This window comes from Mauremys reevesii, linkage group 15 (genome assembly GCF_016161935.1).
Source record: "Mauremys reevesii isolate NIE-2019 linkage group 15, ASM1616193v1, whole genome shotgun sequence".
In the NCBI taxonomy this organism is placed as follows: Eukaryota; Metazoa; Chordata; order Testudines; family Geoemydidae; genus Mauremys; species Mauremys reevesii.
In genome coordinates this window covers 1,301,091-1,325,588 of record NC_052637.1, presented here as the reverse complement: position 1 = coordinate 1,325,588, position 24,498 = coordinate 1,301,091, and the positions used below count along the sequence as shown (strand labels likewise).

The window sequence follows — 24,498 nt, the reverse complement described above, 5'->3', positions numbered from 1 at the left end:
GATTTTAAAGACACCACCATTGTCACCATATACAAGAGGCAAGGTGAAAAGTCCGACTGTGGCAGCTATCATGTTATCTCATTATTTTCCACCGCTGGCCAAAGTACTCTTTGATTGTCAACCACGTGCTCTCAGAGTCACCACGTGGTTTCAGGCCAACGAGAGATGTGGTATTTGTAGCTCATCAGATGCAAGAGAAATGCAGAGAACAGCACCAGGACGTTCACACTATCTTCATCAACCTGGCTAAAGCACTTGACACAATCAGGAGACCTGGACTTGGACAACTAGTATGTAAGTTTGGTTGTCCAGAAAAATTCACCGCCATTCTGAGACTAGTTCATGATGGAATGCTCGGATCAGCCTGCATGGAAAGTGTTCTGTCTGACCCTGTTTCCTACCACTAATGGTATTAAACAGGGCTGTGTAAATGGTCCGACCCGTCTAACCTCTTCTAGGCAGCAGGGCTCGATGATGCTACAAGGCAAAAAGATGGGCACTGAGGGAAACTGAACTGCAAAAACTTAGATGCCAAGTGACACTAGGAACCCACTGGGCTAGAGCAGGAGTTTTGTGCATCGTAGTGGTCCCGAAACTGGGATTTGGCACCTAACCAGGGACCAAGGAGCCTAACTCCTTTGGGGAATTCAGGCCCTTTTCCTTCTCCGAGCCACTCTCAACAGTTTCTCCTGCTTTCTGCTGGCTTTTCTTCTCTAGCACACGCATCTCTGCAAACAACCCCAGTCCACACGGCTTACCTCTGCTCAGGCGTTGCCATGTGCCCTTCTGCGCTGAGCGGCGGCCTCCTATTACAGAACGGGGCTTAATTCTTCCTTCCATTTAGCCAGAAAGAGGGGTAGTTAGCACAGCCGCCAGCCTTAAGGAGATCTGTGATTCATGTCAGCCATTAACACTTTCCAGCATAACAACAGCCCCCATTCAGCTCCACTCATCGTCCTGATGGAATTTGAGGGTATGTCTACACTACAGAGACCATACTGGCACCAGTATAAGCCCATTGTGTAGATGCAACCTACACTGATGGAAGGGGTTAGTTGCTATGTCAACAGAAGTGTTCTTCCATCGACAGTGTTGCATCTACACAGGGGGCTTGGTTGGTCTAGCTATATTGTGCAGGGGGGGTGAATTTTTCACTCCCCTGACGGATGTAGCTACGTTGACATAACTTTTAAGGGTACACCAGGCCTAAGATGTTGACACAGTGAATGACTGATCTCCCATCTAGCAAGAACTCATGTCACAAATTACAAATTATACACACTGAACAATTTACATAGTGTTTTGTTTTTTTGTTTCCCGTCAGGATGTTTTCACATCATCATCCCTATCAGCTACACTCCAACCAAATCTTTCTGAGTTTAAAAGGGTGCTACCTGGAGTGACTTTATCGCCCAGAGAGAAAGGAAAGAAATAACGTAACAACTTACAAAAGCGTAACTATTTACACAGTCAGGACATCTGCACATCACCACCCAAATCAACTATATGCCATCCAAGGGTATGTCTATACTACACGCCAGATCGGCAGGTAGTGTTTGATGTATCGGGGATCAATTTATCATGTCTCGTCTGGACGCAATAAATCGATCTGCGAATCGACACTTGTACTCCACCTCGGCAGGAGGAGAAAGTGGAGTTGACGGGGGAGCTGCGGCAGTCGACTCACCGCCGTGAGGACGGCCAGGTAAGTGGAACTAAGATGCTTTGACTACGCAAATAGTGTAGCTGAAGTTGTGTATCTTAGTTCGAACCCTCCCGCTAGTGTAGCCCAGCCCCAAATCTCCTGTGAGCCTTGCTCTCCCTGCATTCTTTCCTTTCAGCCGCCTGGGAGACACTGCTTTTAATGGCTCTTGAGGATTGTCTGTTGTTTCTACAGCGTTTACTTCACCCCTTCTGTTCTAATGGGGAATTAATCCCTGTTACAACTGACCCAGCCTCAGTTTCCACACCTGCCTTTCCAGTTTCTAAAGGTGGCCAAAATGAGATTCTACTCCCTGGATATGTTCTCAGATGGACAGGAAACCTGAAAAGCCATTTGGCTCTTAAAAAGTTGGATAGCGCACAGAGCACGACCTACAGGACCAACCAATTCAATTGTGAGAATGTGAAATTGACAAGAGCCTAGCAGGTGGACAGTCAAGAAGCTGAATAATTCCATTTTAGTCCTCCCAAAAGTAAATTTTCTTTCTTTCTTTCTTTCTTTCTTAAGATCCCTTTTGGTGAAAAATTTTGAGTTTTTTGGCCTTTTGTTGTGATTGATCATAAAAATATTCTTAAAAAAACATTTTCACAGGAAAGATGTTCATGTTCCGGGCAAATATCCCTAAGAGCCAAAGGCCACTAGTGTGTGTAGGAACTAGGAAATGGATACTTTAAAAAAAAAAAAAAAGGCCACAGGGAGAATTTCTCTCCTGTGTGGAATCTCTGAGATCCAATATGCTCTTTGCTTCACTGGAATCATTTCCACTCTGAGGACATGTAAGAGGTTTCTTCCCTGTGTGGATTTGCTGATGCACTGTATGCTCAAAGCCCCAATGGAAAGTTCCACCATAGTCAAGGGTTTTTTCCTTTGTGCAGTCTTTGATGTATAAGAAGATTTGAGTTCTGACTGAAGCTTTTCCCACAGTCCAGACACTTATACGGTCTCTCTCCAGTGTGGGTTCTGTGATGTCTAATAAGATCTGAGCTGTGACTGAAGCTTTTCCCACAGACCAGGCATTTGTAGGGTCTCTCTCCGGTGTGGCTAATCTGATGCATGATAAGGTTTGAGTTGTCACTAAACTTTTTCCCACACTCGAGGCATTTATAGGGGTTCTCGCACATGTGGATTCTCTGATGTGCAAGGAGCCGTGAGATCAGAATGAAACTTTTCCCACAGTCAGAGCATTTAAAGGGTTTATCCCCAGTGTGGAGTCTCTGATGCACAATGAGGGCTGAACTGTCACTAAACTTTTTCCCGCACTCCAGGCATATAAAGGGTCTCTCTCCCGTGTGGGTTCTCTGGTGTCTAACCAGGGTTGATCTCCGATTGAAGCTTTTCCCACAGTCGAGGCATTTGTGGGGTTTAACTCCTGTGTGGATTCTCCGATGGTTAATAAGAACTGAGCCGTCACCAAACATTTTCCCACATTCCGGGCACTTGTAGGGTCGCTCGCCCGTGTGGACTCTTTGGTGTGTAATAAGCTGGGAGCTCTGAATGAAGCTTTTCCCGCAGTCGAGGCATTTGTGGGGTTTAACTCCCGTGTGGATTCGCTGATGGTTAATAAAGGCTGAGCCGTCACGAAACATTTTCCCACATTCCGGGCACATATAGGGTCGCTCGCCCGTGTGGACTCTTTGGTGTCTAATCAGATGTGAGCTCTGAATGAAGCTTTTCCCGCACTCCAGGCATTTATAGGGCTTTTCTCCCGTGTGGAGCCTCTGATGCCTAAGGAGGTGCTCTCGCTGATTAAAACTTCTCCCACACTCAAGGCATTTAAAAGGCCTGTCTCCAGCATGGAGTTTCTGATGTGAAATAAGGTTTGAGCTCCGATTGAAGCTTTTCCCACACTCGGAGCATGTGTTGTCTCTCACTCCTGATGGGATTCTCTGCTGGGCTGTGGTTTCCTTGGGGTCTTTGCAAACTCCCCCATGATCAGTGGATTTACCCACTTCCTGCCCTGGATGGGTTCCCAGCTGCCTCTCTGGCTTGTGCCCATTTCCCCAGGCTTTTCGCCGCTCATGGGTAAAATCCTCTTCAGATCTTTCCAATATTGTCTCACGTGGTTCCACTTGCTCAGGAGCTTCCTGCTGCAGATTCTCCTCCACGTTTTCAGTCACCATCCCATCACCTGCTGGGACAGAGAGAGAGGATCCAGACAGGAGTCATTCCCAGTGCCAGAGAGAAACAACAGGAGAATAGAGAAGAGGTTTAACAACACAATAACTAGAAGGAAGACTGAGAAATTCAATGCTGTCCCCACATCCCAGCCAAACAGCCAGGGGGAAGTAAAGTCAGGGAGGGAACTCCTGCCAGCTGGAACCCAGGGTGGGTGTGAAGCTGTGAATGACACCTGCTAGGGGGACATGGCACCTGCTGGCTATAGCCCTGACCTGGGTGAGAGGAGGCAGAACTGAGGGCTCTCGCTCACAGGACATTTATGGGAGTCCTGGCTTTTTCCTTCACTCCCCGGGTGCTTTGTGCTCGTTTCATCGATTCCTCACCTGTGCAGGCACCTCTCGGGCTCTCCCTTCCCTCGCAGGCCTGGAGATCCGGGACCCACGGCTCTTCCCCGCGCTCCAGCCGGGCGATCAGCTCAGGTTTGGGAAGGGGGAATCCTGCTATGGGGCGGGGAGAGGGGAAATCAGGCGAGATCAGGGCGTGCCAGGCATTGGGAGAGTATTTGTCACAAAGAACAATCCCTGATTTTAACCTGGCCCCGCGCTGCACTGGAATCTGAACAACTGGGAACGCAGTCACTGAGGCCTGATGTGTGAGGCAGACGTCTGTTGGGGGGATGGGCTGTTCTGTGGGAGTTTCCAGGATCTGTGCACTCGGGGTGGGGGGACTTCATGATGCAGACACAGCTCTGGTGTCAAGCCTCTTCAGCCACGGCTGGTGCACCAGGGAGCTGGAGCTGGGCTTTTGCCTTTGATTTGTGAAGGAAATAGCGACCTCAGTCTCCTCCACTCCCAATGTTTTGATACCAACGGCAGAGACAGGAGCCTGTCCAGTTAGAACAGGAAGCTCTAGTCATCCCCTTCCAGCACTGCAATGTGAGCAAACAGGCCTATGTCTAAACCTACAGAGGCCAGAGCCCTGCCCAGGGGTGGAGCTAGGCCCAGGAAGGGAGTGGGACAGGCAGGGGGGCTGGAACAATTTTTATAGTGGGCGGGGGGCTGAGAGCCATGGAACCAAACTGTAAACCCTGGATATAATGGAAACCACTTCAAGCCAGGGGGTGCGACAGCACCACCAGCACCCCTAGTTCCAGCACCTATGGAGACAGGGAGAAATAACACAGGCAGGCAAATACAAGCTTCTGCCCCCTTCTTGAAAGCTGTGGGGATAGGGACGACTTAGCATCTCTGTTGTGTTTCTGCCTCCCCCATCACGTGGGAGGGGTGTGGAGTTGAAAGTCTCTGTCTCACTGGATCTGGGGACTTGTGCAGCCCATTCTCCTAAAATCTAAGTGCCCTGGAAAGAACCTGAGCAGAAGCTGAACTAGGCACCTTACGGATCGTGTGGCTTTAATAACCGAGGGGACGGGAATCCCTTACCCAGCGAGGTCACCGTCTCGTAGTTCTCCTGCATGACGTCCCTGTAGAGGGCTCTCTGAGCGGGGTCCAGCAGAGCCCCCTGCCCCTGGGTGAAATACACAGCCACCTCCTCGAAGGTCACCGGCATCTGAAACAACAAGAGTCCCCCACTCAGCACCTGCTGCCCCAGCCATAATCCTGCTAGTCACAGGGGAGGAGGGCCGATAAAATGGAAGCTCGGGGGTGGGGTGGGTGGGCAGAGTAGGAGAATCCCACCCCCACCCTGCTCAGAGCAGCCAGGAGGTGTCAGGGTGGGGAGAAGGTGAGAGCGCCTTGTCCCTCCCATCCCAGCAGATGGAGGAGAGCAGGGACCTTCATGTTCGTCACATTCCTACCAGCCAGAGGGCGATACGGGAAATGCCACCCCCAAACTGGGTCCAGGGAGAGAAATCCCAACCCCTTACCTTCCTAGGAGCTGGGTCTCTAGGATGGGACATCTCGCCTGTACCTCACCACTGTCTGCTTCTGGCTAGAAGTTTCTGGCTCCGGCACTGGGAGTCGGTAAACGTCTCCAGCCTTGGGTAGGGGGGTTGTTCCCTGTCGTAGAGATGCAGGAGCTTCTACTCTCTTCCAATGGCCCTGATCTAAACCTCCAGCCCCAGGCTGAGGAGTCCCAGTATGTCAGTGACATACTGTGCCTGTCCTCTCTCCACAGGTGGTATTTTCTGCCCTCCTCCTTTGGGAGCGACCTCCCTTCAAATCCCTTTCCCGAGCAGGTTCCGCTCCCGCCGTTTCCCGTCCCTGTTTCATGGTCTGATGGGACAATCTGGAGTGAGACATGGTAGTTATTCTGCAGCCTGTTGAGGCGAGAGGAGCGACTGGGGAGCTTTCAGAAGGAGCTTTTGTCTATTTCACACCCCCACCCCCACCACAAGGCTCTTTCCCTACATTGTAGACTCTGTCGTGCTGGGAAAACGCTGGGTCACTTTATCCCAGTGCAGACCCGGCCCCTTCTACCAGGACTAAACCCACCCAGCCAGTTTTAAACCCTCCCTGTTACAGAGTCACTGTAACCAACGCTAGAAAAGAGCAGAATCAACAGGCCCACTGCGGGGGATTCCCCCCCACAAGAGCAGAGTCCCCACAGCAGCACAGGGACTCGGAAGAGGCAGGAACTGACTTGTCCTCTCTCTGCTCCTCACTGTGGCAATTTGGGGGTTCAGCCCAGACCATTAAGGGGTTTTGTCACCCCTGCTCTGCAACTCTGGGTGCCTTAAATGTTATGTCGCTGTGGCTCGCAGCCAGGAAACAAGTCTTGCAGTCACATCCCGGCTTTCGCAGTGTTGCCAACTCTCAGGCTTTTGTCATGAGTCTCATGAGCATTATTGTTTTCCTTAAATCCCCAGCTCCTGGAGTCAAGTGAATAGGTGATCATTTCTGCCTTCATTCTTAAAGAAAAAGGCAAGTTTCTAGCCCTCGTGGCTGTAGAGAAAGCTTCAGCGTGTGACCCCAGTGCACCCGAAAGGCCCCAAATGCAGAAGGCAAATAAAAATCTCTTATTTTTACACGATCTCATGATTTTACAGACAATCACATGATTCTGGGAAAGCCTGACTCATGGTTTTTGAACATTTGGGGTTGACCATTCTGCTTTCCTCACCCGATTGAACCCCTGATTATTTCTAAACCTACAGAGGCCACAGCCCGTTCTGCTGGCAGAATGACCCCCCAAAATCCCTGCCACTCCCGAATTTCCCCAACACTGACTCCCTGCAGTGTCCTGCTCTCTCCCGGAAGAAAGTTCCTTAACCCCACTTCAAGAGGCAGGAAGGTGCCGCCTCCATCTCCTGTTGAGATTAAGAGTAGTTTTCAACCAGGTGTGGGGGGTACGCAGAGGTCTTCCGGGGGGACATCAACTCATCTAGATAGTTGCCTAGTTTTACAGCAGGCTGCATAAAAAGCACTAGTGAACTCAGCACAAACTAAAATTTCAGACAGACACTGACGTGTTTACACTGCTCCATAGACTATACACTGAAACGTAAGGACAATATTTATATTCCAGCTGATTTATTTTATAATTACATGGTAAAAATGAGACAGGATGCAATTTTTCAGTACTAGTAGCTGTGACACTTTTGTATTTTTAGGTCTAATTTTGTAAGCAAGTCGTTTGTAAGTGAGGTGAAGCAAGACAAAGCAGCCTCCTGAAAGGGGGACAGTAACCAGCAAAGGCTGAGAACCACTGTGTTAAGTGATCTCTCTCTCTCTCTCTCTCACACACACACACACACACACACACACACACTCTCTCTCTCTCTCTCTCTCTCTCTCTCTCTCTCTCTGCTCTCCTCATGCCTTTATCAGCCTGGCATGCACATGTGCTTTTCTTTGTCTGTAGACACACCTTGCTCCATGTACATGGGAGACACATTTAAGCAGGCAGATCCGCATTCCTTTGTCGCTGGAAAAAAAAAGTTTATCAGCTCCCCCTGGCATGCCTTTTAAACACATTTCCCCGTCATGATTTCAGCGGATCTATATAATCCATTGCGGGTTGACCATACACACATCTTGCAAGATGAATGATCAGTGACTTCTTGGCTTCTCAGAGACATATTACCTGGCATCTTTTAGCTGCGCTGAACTGGTCAGCCAGTCAGGGCCGGCTCCAGGCACCAGCATTCCAAGCTGGTGCTTGGGGCGGCATTCTGCAAGGGGCCTGTTGTTTTGCCCCCAAGCAGCGCGCCGAATTGCCGCTGTGGACGGCGGGGGCAGTCCCTGTGCCCTTAGGGCGGCACGTGCGTTTCCGCGGCGGCGGCAACTCGGTGGCAGCTTCTATGTTTAGCTGAAGCTGCCGCGGACAGCTAAACATAGAAACTGCTGCTGAATTGCTGCCACTGCGGAAACGCGCCTGCTGGAACTCCTCGCCGGGGGATGTTGTAAAGGCCCAAAGTAGAACTGGGTTCAAAAAAAGAACCGGATAAGTTCATGGAGGATAGGTCCACCGGTGACTATTAGCCAAGATGGTCACGGATGCAACCTCGTGCTCTGGGTGACCCTAAATCTCTGACTGCTAGAAGCTGGGAGGAGAAGATAAGAGTGGATCTGTTCTGCCCTGTTCTGTACACTGCAGCCCCCAGCCTCAGCCGATGGCCACGGCTCCGTTCCCGGGCCAAGGCCGGGGGTGAGGCCGGGAGTGGAATGGCACCTGGCCATGGGCCTGGCTGCTGGCCCCCACCGCAGCCCGGCTGCGGCTCCACTCCCACCTCCAGCCTCGGCCCGTAGCTGCAGACCCGCTCCTAGTCCCAGACCCACCCCCAGCTGTGGCCCCAGCCTGGGCTCCCTTACCCCTGTCTGTGTCCCCCCCTCCCCGGAGCCACAGCCCCACTCCTGGCCCCAGCTCTGGAGGGAGGCAGGAGGGGGCGGGGGGTGGGGCACAGACAGGGGTAAGGGGGCCGTGACACTCAAAAGTTTGGGGTCCGCTGATCTGAACTATAGATGCTGTAAATACACCAGGTCCATGTTCCTTTTTCCTTTTAATGCCAGCAAGGGTAATGAGAGAAATCCCGAGCCGTCTGCACGCCGAGAAATGCTGCCAGATCTCTGAAACCGAACGGTTTTAGTAAAACTACCCTTGCAAAAAAAAAACAACCAGTGGACAGTCAAATGTGGGGTTCCAACAGGGCCAACACGATTTTGTATCAAACTGAACAAGCTGACAGGAGTCAGGTGGAGTTAAAGATTTACAAAGCGCTTGATTTACTAAGAGCAGGGCAAACGGGCGGTGCACCCCGAACTGTGTCCTGGCCCACAGTATTGGACTGGCCGTTCTGCCCACACGTATGTGAGCATGTGGCAGGGATCGTACCCTGCTCCTGCCCTGACAGGATTAAAAACAGCCCTGGGATGGGGCTGTGGCTGGAGAAAGCAGCTTTTAGGCTGGGCTGATTGGGGGAAGTGGCTGCAGCTGGGGCCACGCCCCAGACAGACTCAGCTGGCCCTGTAAAGGCGGAGAAGCCAGGGGCAGACAAGAGTCTCTCTCTGTTTGCAAAGGGAGAAGGGCCTGGCTGCAGGGAGCTAGAGACAGGGTACCTGGGTGGAGCAGGGCTGGGGAAAGGCAGAGGAGCTGGGGAGCTCCAGCCTGGAAAGCCCCAGGCTGCGGCCTAGCATTGGGCTAACAGATACTGGGGGTTGCAGAGGGCAGCCCAGGGGTAGGCCAAGGCAACAGGTCCAAACCCTCCTTGCCAGTGATGAGTGGCTGTTGCTGCAGTCTGCCCCAGGGCGTGGGGCTAGACAATGACTGGCAGTAGCCTTATACTGAGATGAGGTGGGAATAGTGGGTGGGGTTCCCTGGGGAGGGAAGACCCTAAAACTGAGGGGATTACTGCTAGGGAGCAGCACCCCAAGTAAAAGGGCACTGGGTCCAGGGAGGGACATGGGGGGCCAGAGGACAGGTGGATCACTGGCCTGCAGAGGTCTTGCATCCGAAGAAGTGGGTATTCACCCACGAAAGCTCATGCTGCAAAACGTCTGTTAGTCTATAAGGTGCCACAGGATTCTTTGCTGCTTGGCCTGCAGAGGGCGCTCCAGAGCTGAATTGAGCTAATTCCCAGAAGTCACCAGCAGGAGGCGCCACGGGGGTGAGTCTGCTCGTCTACAGAGCAGAATTGACATGGTCGTGAGTCCTTCCTTGATTCTGGCACTGCCTAACTGTGAGTGCTGGACTTAGCTACCTTGGTAGCATTCTTCTAATGGCGCTCTTACAGGCAATAGCGATATAAGCCGTGTCTGTGTGTGTATAAGCCGTGTCTGTGTGTGTCATTTGCTGACTCTGAAGAAACCCAAAGACAGCACTCAAATAGGCGTGTTAATACACACTTTTCAAGCCAGATCCCTAGCTGGTGTGAAGCCGCCGTAGCTCCATTGATTTTGTTTGCACCCATTGGGGATCTCACCTGCAGGGGTTGTGCAACACGCTCCGGGCTTGCCAACCCCAAATGTTCAAAAATCACGAGTCGGGCTCCCGAGAAATCATGCGATCGGCTTTAAAATCATGAGATCGTGGCAAAAGTAGGGATTTTTATTTGCTTTCTGCTTGTCGAGCCGCTGGGGTGCAGTGGGGTCCCCGGCCACGCAGGGTAGCTACTTACTTTTTCTTCAAGAATGAAGGCTGCAATCATCACATCTCCACTCGACTCCAGGGGCAGGGGCTTGATCACCCAAGACTCGGAGCACAATCCGGAGAGTTGGCAAGGCTGCCACGCACACGGATTGCCCCGGTTGCGAGCGAGGGTGGGAAAATTCCAGGGTGCCAAAGGACACCCCCCAGCAGCACACTCCAAAGGAGCTGCGATTAATAAAACAGCTGGAGCTGAGCATCCCACTCAACTAACTAAAAACCCCAACACTCTCCAGGCCTGAGAGCAGCCAGCCAGCAAGAGCCTCCTGCCCCTGAACCTGCAGACAGGGCTTGAGGGAAGCATTGGTCCCTGTTACGGTGCAATGGGAAGGTCTCTCTTACCTTCACTCCCAGCGGTGCCCTCTCTGGGAGCTGGGGCCTGGGAAGGGGGGTCCTGGCCAGGCTGGGGGCTCTGCCCTGGGAGAGGCTCCTGGGGTGGGAGCAGCGGGAAGGGCCCTGCTGGAGATTCCCCTCTCCCGGCTGCAGCCAGGGCTCCGGGCTCTCAGCACCAGCCGCCAGGGCTCGGGGATCTTGCAAAGGGACAATGGAACCTGGAATTCACCCAGCTACAAAGCCCTATTGTAGCCAGTGCAATTCACTTCCTGCTGCTGGGACAGCATGACTCCAGCGATGGCTCCCTCCCCAGCTCCTCCTGGGTCCTAGCGATCATAGGCGCTAGAACTAGGGGGGGCCACTCTCCCCCCCCCGCAGCTTGAAGTGGTTTCCATCATATCCAGGGTTACAGTCTGGTTCAATGGCTCTCAGCCCCCCCACTGTACAGATTGTTCCATCACCCCTGATAGCCCAGGGTGACCAGACAGCAAATGTGAAAAATCAGGATGGGTGGGGGGTAATAGACACCTATATAAGAAAAAGACCCAGAAATCAGGACTGTCCCTATAAAATCGGGACATCTGGTCACCCTATGATAACCATACACCCATTGTGCCGTTGCTTGGGAGGAGCAGCCTCTCCCAGCTTTAAGGAGGATTCATGCACAGAAGCCTCCATGTCCAGGTAGCGTGGAAAGGAGGAGGGGGGGTAGAGGGATGATTTCACACACTGACCCACACACCTGTCTCTCAGTCTCCAGTCTCCTGTAGGGGGGAGGGATAGCTCAGTGGCTTGAGCATTGGCCTACTAAATCCAGGCTTGTGAGTTCAATCCTTCAGGGGGGGCCAGCCACCTAGGGAACTGGGATAAAAATCTGTCAGGGGGGATTGGTCCTGCTCTGAGCAGGGGGTTGGACTAGATGATCTCCTGAGGTCCCTTCCAACCCTGATATTCTATGATTCATCCAAACCTCCTTTGACTAAAAAAAAGAAGAATTCAATCAAATAATGTGTTTGATCACAACATAAACCAGAGTCCAAGCAGCAGGTGTTATGCCCAATTTGCCAGCTGAAGCATTCATTCATAACCCCCCAGCAGTCTGGTGTGCTGAAAACACAAGCCCTGTTTCACTGCTCTTTTCTACCCTCTCTCCTTTGCCTTGTCTGTATTTTTGTTAAACATAAAGTAAATGGCCTTCACCCATCAAAACAAAAAGTAAAATGAACCTTTCCTTTCCAGCAAAGAAAGGGTATTAATAAAAAGTTATTAAACCCCCATTTAACTAAAAAAAAAACTTGAATAAAGTCTAATTGTTTGGTTTGCATGATCACTCAACCAGAGTTTTGCTATAAACGCTTGATTTAATTCCGAGATTTTCTGTGCTTCAATAAACGTTCAATGTAAATAGTAGATATTATAGGAGGAAAATAATATTCATGCAAATAATTCATACATCAACAGCAATCAATCAAAACCTGATGGGATTTTATATTTAAATTCAATAAGTGAGAAAAGGAGAAAAAAACCTGAGGAGTCCTACAGCAATACTTGACTATTGGAAAGAAAACAGGTGACATCAGAGCCGTTTCTATTATATCTGTTAATTAATTAATTATATTATATATTGGTCTACTAGATAATTACCTAGAAGACAGAAGTGAAGGAAGATGAGAGGGGATTTATATTGATCGCGCACAGAGAAATACTAAATTTGAAGGTGAGTAGCAGCCGTGTTCGTCTGTAGCTGCAAAAAGAGCAGGAGTACTAAATTTGTTAGTCTCTAAGGCCTGGTCTACACTAGGACTTTAATTCGAATTTAGCAGCGTTAATTCGAACTAACCGCTCAACCGTCCACACCAGGAAGCCATTTAATTCGAACTAGAGGGCTCTTTAGTTCGAATTTGGTACTCCACCCCGGCAGGTGGAGTAACGCTAAATTCGACATGGCTAGCTCGAATTAGGCTAGGTGTGGATGCAAATCGAACTTAGTAGCTCCGGGAGCTATCCCACAGTGCACCACTCTGTTGACGCTCTGGACAGCAGTCCGAGCTTGGATTCTCTGACCAGCCACAGAGGAAATGACCCGGGAAAATTTGAATTCATTTTCCTGTCTGGGCACTTTGAATCTGACGTCCTGGCTGGACATCGGGGCGAGCTCCGCAGCACCTGCAACGCTGCAGAGCTCTCCAGCAGAGGAGTTCATGTTATCTGTGAATAGAAAGAGGGACCCAGCATAGACTGACTGGGAACTCTGATCGGTGTGTGGGGCGAGGAGTCTGTGCTTTCGGAGCTGCGCTCCAAAACAGGGAATGCGAAGACCTATGAGAAGGTCTCCAAAGCCATGAGAGACAGAGGATACAGGCGGGATGCAACGCAGCACCGTGTGAAAATCAAGGACCCCAGACAAGGCTACCAAAAAATCAAAGTGGCAAACGGACGCTACGGAGCCTGCCACCACTGCCCCACCAGTGACCGTGGACTCTGACGATGGGACAGTGTCGACGGCCAGTTCCTCGGTGATGTTCGCGGACGGGGAAGATGAGGAAGGGTTTGTGGAGGACGAGGCAGGCGAGAGCGCTTACAACGCTGGTTTCCCTGACAGCCAGGATCTATTCATCACCGTCACGGAGATCCCCCAACAACCCTCCCTGGCCATTAACCCGGACCCTGAATCAGGGGAAGGAGCAGTCGGTAAGTGCTGTAACCATGTTAACTTTTATTCTTAATATAACAGGAATCTTAACTGTGTGAAAAGGAGGTCTCTCTAGATATGGGGATAGAACAGAAATCATCCTTGGAGATCTCCACGAAGCTCTCCTTGCGTTAATCGAAAAGCATCAGCAGGAGGTTCCTGGGGAGAGCTGCCTTATTGGGTGCTCCGTGGTAGCACAGTTTTCCGCGCCAGGCTTTCATGAGGTACTCAGGGAGCATTGCCTCCCCGAGCACGGCTGCATAGGGCCCTGGTTTGTGCTGGCTTTCACGCAGCATGCGCTCTCTATCTCCTTCAGTGACCCTCCTCAGGGTGATCTCGCTCGGAGACTCCTGCATCTAATTAGGGTAATTACTGTAATTTTACGCCTGGTCCAAAGTATTTTTAAAAAATCTACGGACAGACAGCGTAGCAGAGACTCAGCACGCAGCTGCGTGACGAGCGTAACGGAAAGCCAAAGAATATAATGGACGCTCATGGAGGGAAGGGGGAATGAGGACGCAAGGTATCCCACAGTTCCTGCTGTCTCCGAAAAGTATTTGCATTCTTGGATGAGCTCCAAATGCTTCTAGGGCCAAACACAGTGTCTGCGGTGGGTCAGGGCATAGTTCGGCAATTTGCGCACACACCCCACCCACCACCAGAAGTGAAAACAATCCTCTGTTGAGTCTTTTACATGTCACCCTATCTTTACTGAATGCTGCAGATAGACGCGATGGTGCAGCACTCAACACCAACATCCTTGCTCCCCCCACGCTATGGATGGCTGATGGTACAAAAAGATGGAAATCCGTCCTCATCATCAGCCTCTTGGCACATGGGGCAGTGAAAAAGGGCTGGTAACCATGCCGACTAGTATCAGTAAGGTCGATCAAGGGCGCCTGTCCCTAATTTTTGATGGCTGATGGTACAATATGGCTGGTAACTGTCCTCATCATTGCAACAGGGGGCTGAGCTCCATCAGCCCCCACCCTTCATTGTAAATAAAAGATTCAATTGCCCCTGGACTAGCAGAGGGATGATGGGCTCCTTCATCCACACTCCTTAATGTCCTGCCTGGACTATCATTGCAGCTGGAGGCTTCCTTCCAGTCATTTCTCACAAACAAGTCACTGTGTCTTATTCCTGCATTCTTTATTACTTCATGACACAAGTGGGGGGACACTGCTATGGTAGCCCAGGAAGGCTGGGGTAAGAACGGAATGAACAGGTGGTGTTGTTGCAGGAGCACCCCCTGTGAATAGCATACAGCTCATAATTTATGCAGGATCGGACACAGAGCAGCTGTGCTCTCTGGTTCTATGATACAGTGGTTCTCTAGTACACTTGCCCATAATCTAGGCAGGACTGATTCTATTTTTAGATACCAAAAAGGAGGGATTGACTCAGGGAGTCATTCCCAGTTTTTGCTTTTGCGCCCCTGGCTGCTCGGCCAGGGGCACTTATGACAGCAGCAAATGGTGCAGTGCAAAAGGACAGGTAACCATGCCCATCTTATTACCATCTTATTACCAATTTATGGTATGGTTGATGGTACAATATGGCTGGTAACCATCTCTGCTGTCATGCAAAAGCAAAAGCATGCTGCTGTGTAGCGCTGCTGGCCCGCCTCTGTCAGCGGCATCTAGTACACATACGGTGACATACACAAGAGGCAAAACAGTGTCCATGGTTGCCACGCTATGGCGTATGCCAGGGCAATTCTTGGAAAACGGGCTTGAAATGATTGTCTGCCGTTGCTTTCCCGGAGGAAGGAATGACTGGCGACATTTACCCAGAATCCACCGCGAAAATGATTTGTGCCTCAGCAGGCACAGGGATCTCAACCCAGAATTCACAGAGACAGCCTAGACTCAGTTAATTGTTCGCCAAAATGTATCTTTGCAAGGAATTCACTCCCTGTTTCCCATCTCACAGCTTCCACTGTCTCCAGACCTGCCACAGCATCCCCCTCGCAGAGGCTGGCAAAGATTAGGCGGCGAAAGAAAAAGACAAGGGACAAGATGTTCGAGGAACGTATGGGCTGCTACCTAGCAGAGGCGGACCAGCAGAGCCAGTGGAGGGAGAGCGTCTCTCTGTGCCAGCGCTCACACAGCGAACGGGAGGAGAGGTGGCGTGAGGAAGACAAGCAGGCGACTGAAACGCTGCTTGGACTAGTGAGGGAGCAAACGGACACGCTCAGGCGCCTTGTGGATGTTCTGCAGGACCGCAGGAGGACAGACACCCTGCAGTGTATCTGCAACCGCACTCCCCTGCCACAGAGTCCCATACCCCCCTCATCGAAAATAATCAGGAGGAGGGGCGGCCGGGGACGTGAATACTGTCACTGCACCACAGCACAGTGCTCAAGTACCCAAAAGCTCTCATACCCTACATTTGCCGAAGTCCTTCACTTCCAGACTCACAGTAGTCCCAATCCCAGTCCCATCCCCTACATGTCTATTTAATTAATAAAAATGCTTTGCTGTTAATTACTGTTTCCGTTATGTTTTTTCAAAGAAGACTGTGTTTGAATGGGGGGCGTGGGGAAGGGGGTGGTTAATTGCATAGGACAGTCACCTTTCCCAGGGTACAGACACGGGGGCAGGATCAGCAGCGGGTCACACACACGGTGCAGTCAGTAGGCACCCTGGTCGGTTTTTGGAGGTGGTTTCCAGGATCTGTGTGGGCGGGGGAGATGTGACTTTGCAGCGGGGGTGGGCGGTTACAGATCTTATACAGCGGTCCTTGTCCTGGACCACTGAGTCACGCAGCTGAGGAATCTGTATCCGTCCTCCTCCACCACAAGGTCACATATCCGCCCGCACACAGAATTCCATAAAGAGGGATGGCAGGCTCCGTTGAAAGAAGCATTCCGGCACTGCGGACCGCTCTAGGAGCAGGAGCCTGTCATTCCTTGAGTTTAGAGGCGGTCTTTACATCACCGCACACCCTACCCAGCACAGCCTGCGTCCCAGTTTCAACCCTTTCACGAAAAGTCATGAATAAAGAAACCTTTGTTAAGTAATAATGGGACATGTATTTTATTTTTACACGTGTGCTGGAAGTGGGGGTAAGGGGTGAACGGGGTATGTAACCGAAGAGGAGAGTCAACAGTAACTGGGTAAAGAAACAGGGGCAGGTTCAGCTTCTCTGTAAAGAAACTGAACAGTCACAGGTCACGCTGCTCGCTGGTATTTGAAGAGTTCCTTGTCGCTGTCCCAGGCGCCTGTATAGGGCTTCATGAGCAAGTGCATTAGCGGGCAGGCTGGGTCCCCGAGGATGACTATAGGCATCTGCACATCCACAACAGTTATTTCATGGTCCGGGAAGAAACTACCTTCCTGCAGGCGTCTGAGCAGCCCACAGTTCCTGAAAACACACGCATCATGAACCTTGCCCGGCCACCCGACGTTGATGTTTGTAAAACGTCCCCTATGGTCCCCCAGTGCTTGCAGCACCATTGAAAAGTAGCCCAATTTCTCAGCAGCTGACTGTGGAAGAGGTGGACGATAAAGTGCGAGGAGGAGAAAACGGCGATGATCGCAGCGGGCTCCATGCTTGCAGTGCTGTGGCGTCCGCGCTGTCACTGACCAGAAAAGTGCACGAACAGATTGCCCGCAGGCGCTTTCAAGGAGGGAGGGAGGGAGGTTGTGATTGACGGTTCAATGACGACACTTACCCAAAACCACCCTCGACACATTTCTCCCCCCAGCAGGCATTGGGGGCTCTACCCAGCATTCCAATGGGCAGCGGGGACTGCGGGAACTGTGGGATAGCTTCCCACAGTGCACCGCTTCCAAAGTCGACGCTGGCCCCGTGAATGTGGACTCAGAAATTCGAATTAGTGTATTTAGTATGGATACACAAATTCGACTTCATAAGGTCGAATCCACAAATTCGAACTAAGTTGATTCGAAATAGTCTTGTAGTGTAGACAAGGCCTAAGGTGCCACAAGTACTCCTGTTCTTTTTACTCAATTTGAAGACCATTATCAAAGTGACGCGTTTGAGCACACCCAGCTAGGCCGTGCCAGAATCAAGGTGCCCAGCTCAGTGGTAAGTACACTAAGATCACTGCACATCACTGCTGGGGAGATTCCCCCATCTCGGTGGAATTCGGTGGGACCTGCTGGTGTGTCTCTGGGGCAGCAATAGGGTTAGATTTTTTTAAATGAATTACCACCTCCACCCCACTACTCCCTTCTTCCCTTTTCCTTCCATCTCTGATATCACTTGTTGCCTTTCCAATAGTCAGACATTTCTGTAGGAGCCCCTGGGACTTTTCCCCCCGATTCACCACTCACAGGAGCTTCGCTCTGCGGCTGACTGTTCCAGGGACTCCTGATTGAAATGAGGTAAGAGAGGCAATTCCACCATGGTGACTTTGGTAGGATTACACTGATTTGCTACAGGGTGCACGAGAGGAGATTGTAGCCCAGCGACCCCAATGGGGTTGCCCTGGTTTAATGAGTGAGGGGTGCAAACGAGGAGTCTTTTGGTGAAGGGGTTCCAGAGATACAGTTCTCCCTAGAATAGCGGCTTTGAATTTTCAGAATGCACTGAAATTGACATGCCTATGTAAACTGCTTCAAAAATTGCAGCTGATACTGGTGTAATATGTCCAGGTGATCACAGCAGGAGATTCATGCTCCATGGTACAGAGGAAGATGAACCCCTCCCCCTCTTCCCCAGGTCACAGCTAATTTAATCTGGGGAAAAATTCCCTTCCAATGCCAAATCTGGCAATCAGCATAACCCTGAGCAAGAGAATCTAGAAAGGTTTTGTACCACCTGAGAGCACTGATCCATCCTGTCCAGTGTCCCGTCTCCAGTCATGATTGATCTCTGATGCCTCAGAGGAAGGTGGTAGTGGTCGGGAACACAGAAAATATCAAGCCAATTGTGCATCAAGGGGAATAAATTCCCTCCTGACCCCTGCCAGGTGACCCGCTGAAGCCCTGAAGCATGAGAATTGATTATAATCATTATGATGTAGAGCTACAGATCTTTGCAAAATAGCAGAAGTCCTGTGATCCCTTGGTCACAGGTCCAAGTCAAGGGCTCGGTCTCTAAAGTGCTGTGAGGGAACCCAGCTGGGTCCTCAGATGTTTTAAGCCTCTCTGAAGCCGAAACAGAATCCAGCCACTGCCCCACTCCTGGGTTCCTGAGGCACACTGTCAGGTCACAGACCCTGTGTCTAGCACCCCCTCCTGAGAACTGGAACCCACGGTCCAGCTGCTAGCCCCTTGGCTCAGTGCTGATCTTTCAGACCCCCCCCCCCACCCCGCACCTCTTCGGTTAAACGCAACCTGACCCAGAAATCCACCCCAAGGTGTGATACTTCTCGGCTACCTCTTCAAGGGGCCATGTAGTAGTTGTGAGGCATATAACTACTCTAGGCAGAATCTGATTTTTACTTTTTCATAATTTCACCAGTTAATAGCAATGTTTATTTTGACGCTTTTTTTTTTTTTAGATTTTTATCTTTTAAAATTTTCAACAGTTGCAGGAAAACTGCAATTTCACAGTAGCAGGAATAACTGGCACAGATGAAAGGTCCGACAATTATTTAATGACCATATGCGTCAAGAGTCAAAACATTCAAACTTTTATAAACCATTAAACCACAAATTGTCAGCATTCCACACCAGAATACACAGAATACGTATCCTTACATCGACCAATCGTACCTGTTTTTACTAGTCGTTCCCTAGCGCTTTTGAAATAAGCCTCATTGAAAAGGTCTAAATACCAGGATTTGGACTCTATAAGTTTCTCAAGCAGCGTTTTTCTTACTTTGCCTATTCGTAAATTTCAGGTTGTTTTCTATGGAACTATTTTACATCTATTTGTGTGTGTCCAGTGAAATCAACATTTACGATAAAAATGTAACACACACACACGCTTACATGTAACACACACACACACACACGCTTTGCACGGGGAACACCATTGCTCTTTTACTTAACAGCTAAAGCACACGTGACCATACAGAACACAAGCAGCATTCTCAGAGCAGTGCCCCTCAGTAGTTCATCCTGTCCTTGGGGGGCCTTTGAGGGGACCACCTGTGTGCAAGTATGGAAGCAGATTCCCTGCCTCATCAGGCTCCTACACGCTGGACTTCCCCCTCCTCTTGAGCTAAACGGCCCTGAAGAAGAAGCAACTCCTGCTCTTTTATAATGTTTACCCCTCCCCAAATCAAATGACACGCTCCCCAGGCCACCGCAGATGCTCGCCAGGTGACTTTGTTGCCAAGCGATCCTCCCTGATCGGCCTATAAAAACAGCTTGGCCTTGCTTAGCTGCTCTCTCTTGACCTGCGTGGATGGCGAGTGGTGAAAGGTTAACGGCTCTCCATTGTTAGCCCCATGCCAGCAACCCGTATGGAATTCTAGGTCAGGATGGAGGTCGGAAGATGGTGGGACGGTAGAGATCAGCCTGGCGATTGAAAATGGGGTTTGCAGTTTGACACAGATGCACATGGAAAGATCAGAACCTCACAGAGCATTTGTAAATTGTTCATGGATTTCCCGGCTCGTCACCCACTCTCTCCTCAAGGTTTTGTCTGTGATTCAGGCTAGGGATCACAGCCTTCTCCTGCCTCACAAGGGGGGAGGGCGTAGATGACCTCTTGAAACTTAGCTGCCCAGAGGACTTTACAGGCAGGAGTTTAGGCCCCTAGGGAATGCAGGCACCTGCAGGGTTAGGCAGTAGCCAAGCCGGGCTTTTGAGGCGCTCAGTGGTGCCTAGGTGTTGGGATTTAGGAACTTAACATGCCAAAGTCCCTTTGAGGATCTAGCCTTTTACCAACAGCTTGGCACCTGGATTTAAGCTCAGAACAGCCACGCTGGCTTGGGAATTCCTTCAAATTCTCCCTGCAGGTCTCTGACACGTGCCTCTCCAGCCTTCATCGGTCTGATCGGGGCTCAAACAAGTCAAGGTGTGACTCCTGAGCATGGAGAGCTGACAGCACTGTGGCACGAGACACTGGGGGAAGTGGAGCGGGAGAACGGGGAAGGATAAACTCTTCATGTCTGCTGCGTCAAGGGGGACTGTGACAATGGAGGGGGGAAGGAGGGAATCCCCCGCTCACCCTGTCCACTTGAGTAACACGGAGGCTGTGAGGACACATTTTTCTCTCTCTGCTCCAGCTCTCTACTCACTTACGTTTTATAAAAGGAAAAAGGTACCAAGAAATGGCAGCTCTTCAGAACGGCATTGGGCATCCTCAGAACGACCGGGAAGAAGCCAATCTGTCTCTGAAGGGGGAACTCAGGGACTCACAATCACTTGGCTAATAGGGGGGGAGGGGAGGAACCATACAAATGAGACACTCCGAGTCGGCCGACACTAGGAACCATGGGGGAGGTTTGGTCGGAGTTGGGGTCATGCTAGCTAACGCTAACCCGCTTCCCAAGTCCAGACGAGCCCTGGGAGGCTGCTGCTGCTCAGGCTGCGGTGGGATTCTTAGGCTTCTAGGCTTTTCGAGGCTGCCCACGATGGAGCGCCATAGAAATCAGTCCCCGGCAGTGGTGCGTTCTGAATGCAGAGCGGACACGTTCAAGGCTTCTCTCCCGTGTGGAGTCTCTGATGTCGGATGAGGTGCGAGTTCCGATTGAAGCTTTTCCCGCACTCTGGGCATTTATAGGGTTTCTCTCCCGTGTGAATTCTCCGATGCACAATGAGGTTCGAGCTCCAATCAAAACTTTTCCCACAGTCGAGGCATTTATGGGGTTTCTCCCCTGTGTGGGTTCGGCGATGTCTATTAAGGGCCGATCTATCACTTAACCTTTCCCCGCAGTCGAGGCATTCATAGGATTTCTCACTCGTATGGCTTCTCTGATGTGAAATAAGATCTGAGATCTGACTGAAGCTTTCCCCACAGTTGGGGCATTTATAAGATTCCTCCCCCGTGTGCAGTCTCTGGTGTCTAAACAGGTGAGCGCTCCGATTAAAGCTTTTCCCGCAGTCCTGGCATTTGTAGGGTTTTTCTCCCGTGTGGTTTCTCTGGTGGGAAAGAAGATCGGAGCTGTGATTGAAGCTTTTCCCGCACTGGGGGCATTTATAGGGTCTGTCTCCTGTGTGGATTCTCTGATGGGAAAGAAGATCTGAGCTGTGAATGAAACATTTCCCACACTCCGGGCACTTATATGGTCTCTCTCCTGTGTGAATTCTCTGATGCGCAATAAGCCGTGAGCGCCAATCGAAACTTCTCCCACACTCCAGGCATTCGAAGGGCGTCTGCCCGGTGTGGATTCTCTGATGTGAGGTAAGACTCGAACTCTGATGGAAGCTTTTCCCGCACTCGGGGCATTTATACAATTTCTCTCCCCGGTGCACCCTCTCGTGTCTAATGAGGTGTGAATTCTGATTGAAACTTTTCCCGCACTGGAGGCATTTATAGGGCTTCTCTCCTGTGTGCACTCTCTGATGCCTGATCAGCTGTGTGCTTTGAATGAAACTTTTCCCACACTCCAAGCACGTATAGGGTCTCTCTCCGGTGTGAATTCGCTGATGGGAAATAAAGTTTGAGCGCCGGCTGAAGCTTTTCCCACAGGCCGTGCAACTGTTTTTTCTCTCTCCCAGGCGGATTCTCTGCTGGGCTGCGGTTTCCTTAAGATCCTTGAATCCTCCCCCACAAAAAATGGATCTGTCTGCTTTCTCCCCTGGCTGGATTCCCAGCTGCCTTTCTGACATGCACTGACTCTCCCAGGTTTTTTCCTGCTCCCTGTTCTGAGAAATGTTCCCTTTGGATCTCTCTGAGAACATCTCATGCGGTTCCACCTGCTCAGGACCTTCCAGCTGTGGATTCTCCTCATTCTGACTCACCGTCTCATCACCTGCTGAGACAGAGAGAATCGAGGCAGAAGTCATTCCCAATGGTGGAGTGAAAGGAAAGACAGGGGAACAGCGGAGAGAGGAAACATGGCACAGTAACAGTTGGAGACATTGAAAAATACAATTCTGCTTTCACTTCCCATCCAAACACACAGGGAGAAATAAAGAACATAAAAACATAAGCACGGCCACACTGGGTCAGACCAAAGGCCCATCTAGCCCCGTGTCCTGTCTTCTGACAGTGGCCAGTGCCAGGTGCCCTAGATGGAATGAACAGAACAAATCATCGTCAAGTGATCCATCCCCTGTCCCCCATTCCCAGCTTCTGGCAAACAGAGGTAGGGACACCATCCCTGCCCATCCTGGCTAATAGTCATTGATGGACCTGTCCTCCATGAATTTATCTAGTTCCTTTTTGAACCCTGTGATAGTCTTGGCCCTCACAACATCCTCTGGCAGAGAGTTTCACAGGTTGACTGTGTATTGAGTGAAGAAATACTTCCTTTTGTCTGTTTTCAACCAGCTGCCTAGTCATTTCATTGGGTGACCCCTAGTTCCTGGGCTATGAGAAGGAGTAAATAACACGTCCTTATTTACTTTCTCCACACCCGTCGTGATTTTATAGACCTCTATCACATCCCCCCTTAGATGTCTCGTTTCCAAGCTGAAAAGTCGCAGTCTTATTAATCGCTGCTCATACGGAGGCAGTTCCATACCCCTCATCATTTTTGTTGCCCTTTTCTGATCCTTTTCCAATTCCAATATATCTTTTTTGAGACGGGGCGACCACATCTGCATGCAGTATGAAAGCCAGGCAGGGACCTCTGCTGGCTGTCAGTCAGGAAGGGTGGCAAGTCTTGAGAATTGCCCAAGACACCTGCTACTCCCACCTTGAACTGGGTGAGATGAGACAGAACTGGGGGAGTCGCTCACAGCACAGTCTTGGGAGTCTTGGCTTTTATCCTTCGCTCACGAGACGGTTCCCGTGTCAGTTTCACTGATAACTCACCTGCACGGGCACCTCTTGGGATCTCGCTTTCCGCAGAGCTGTTGAGATCGGGCACCCACGGCTCTTCCCCTCGTTGCAGCTGGGCGATCAGTTCAGGTTTGGGAAGGGGAAATCCTGCTGGGGCAGGGGGTGAAATCAGGCGAGATCAGGGCGTGTCAGGCACTGGGAGAGGATTTGTTATAAAGAACATTCCCTGATCTTAATCTGGCCCCGCGCTGTGCTGCGTGGATGTGGAACGTGAAGGGACCGGGACGTGGTGACCAAGCCCCCTTGGGACAGGCAGACCGGGATGTGTTGCGCCCTCCGTTGGGAGTTTTCAGGAGCTGTGCACTCGGTGGGACCTGCTGACTCAGATCTAAATCCCCTGCCTCTTTCTAAAGCTTCCCCATGGAGGGAGCTAGCCCCAGGAATGGAGTGGAACGGGGACTGTGTGTAAGAGACTTAATACTGACTGGTAAATACAAGACTTTGCCCCTTTGCAAGGGGATGAATTAGCATCTCCATTGGGCTACTGAGCCTTCTGTTCTGTGGAAGAAGATCCGGAGATGAATTTCTACCTAGCGCTGGATCTCGGGAATAAGGGATCCAATCCTCTGAAATCATAGGACTGGAAGGGAACCTCGAGAGGTCATCTAGTCCAGTCCCCTGCACTCCTGGCAGGACTAAGTATTATCTAGACCATCCCTGACAGGGGTTTGTCTAACTTGCTCTTAAAAATCCCAAATAATGGAGATTCCACAACCTCCCTAGGCAATTTATTCCAGTGCTTAACCATCCTAACAGTTAGGAATTTTTTCCTAATGTCCAACCTAAACCTCCCTTGCTGCAATTTAAGCCCATTGCTTCTTGTCCTGTCCTCAGAGGTTAAGGAGAACAATGTTTCTCCCTCCTCCTTGTAACAACCTTTTATGTACCTGAAAACTGAGATCATGTCCCCTCTCAGTCTTCTCTTCTCCAGACTAAAAAAAACCCAATTTTTTCAGTCTTCCCTCATAGGTCATGTTTTCTAGAGCTTTCAGCATTTTTCTTGCTCTAAATCTAGGCCACCAGCGAAGAGCATGAGCAAAAGCCAAAAAACAGTCCCTACGGATTTTCATAACCGAGGCGAAGGGAATCCCTTACCCAGCGAGGTCACCGTCTCGTAGTTCTCCTGCATGACGTCCCTGTAGAGGGCTCTCTGAGC

At 50.7% G+C, this 24,498-nt stretch overlaps 2 protein-coding genes across 3 annotated transcripts in view; one reads left to right on the top strand and one right to left on the bottom strand.

The window, feature by feature from the left end:
- LOC120383476 (zinc finger protein 271-like) overlaps nucleotides 1–24,498 on the top strand; it is an 88,460-nt gene that overhangs the window by 46,007 nt on the left and 17,955 nt on the right. The gene's annotated exons all lie outside the window — the stretch shown is intronic.
- Nucleotides 1,663–24,489, bottom strand: LOC120382892 (zinc finger protein 501-like). 2 transcript variants are annotated; one of them, XM_039500353.1, is made up of 4 exons: nucleotides 24,438–24,489; nucleotides 23,316–23,429; nucleotides 21,031–22,311; nucleotides 1,663–3,584 (listed from the first exon to the last, which is right to left on the bottom strand). In XM_039500353.1, the coding sequence occupies exons 1-4, from the start codon at nucleotides 24,469–24,471 to the stop codon at nucleotides 2,575–2,577; spliced, it is 2,439 nt and encodes an 812-aa protein (XP_039356287.1). In that variant the 5' UTR covers nucleotides 24,472–24,489; the 3' UTR covers nucleotides 1,663–2,574. The 2 variants fall into 2 exon arrangements, with proteins under 2 accessions (XP_039356287.1, XP_039356286.1); XM_039500352.1 differs by lacking the exon at nucleotides 1,663–3,584 and having other exon boundaries at nucleotides 19,032–22,308.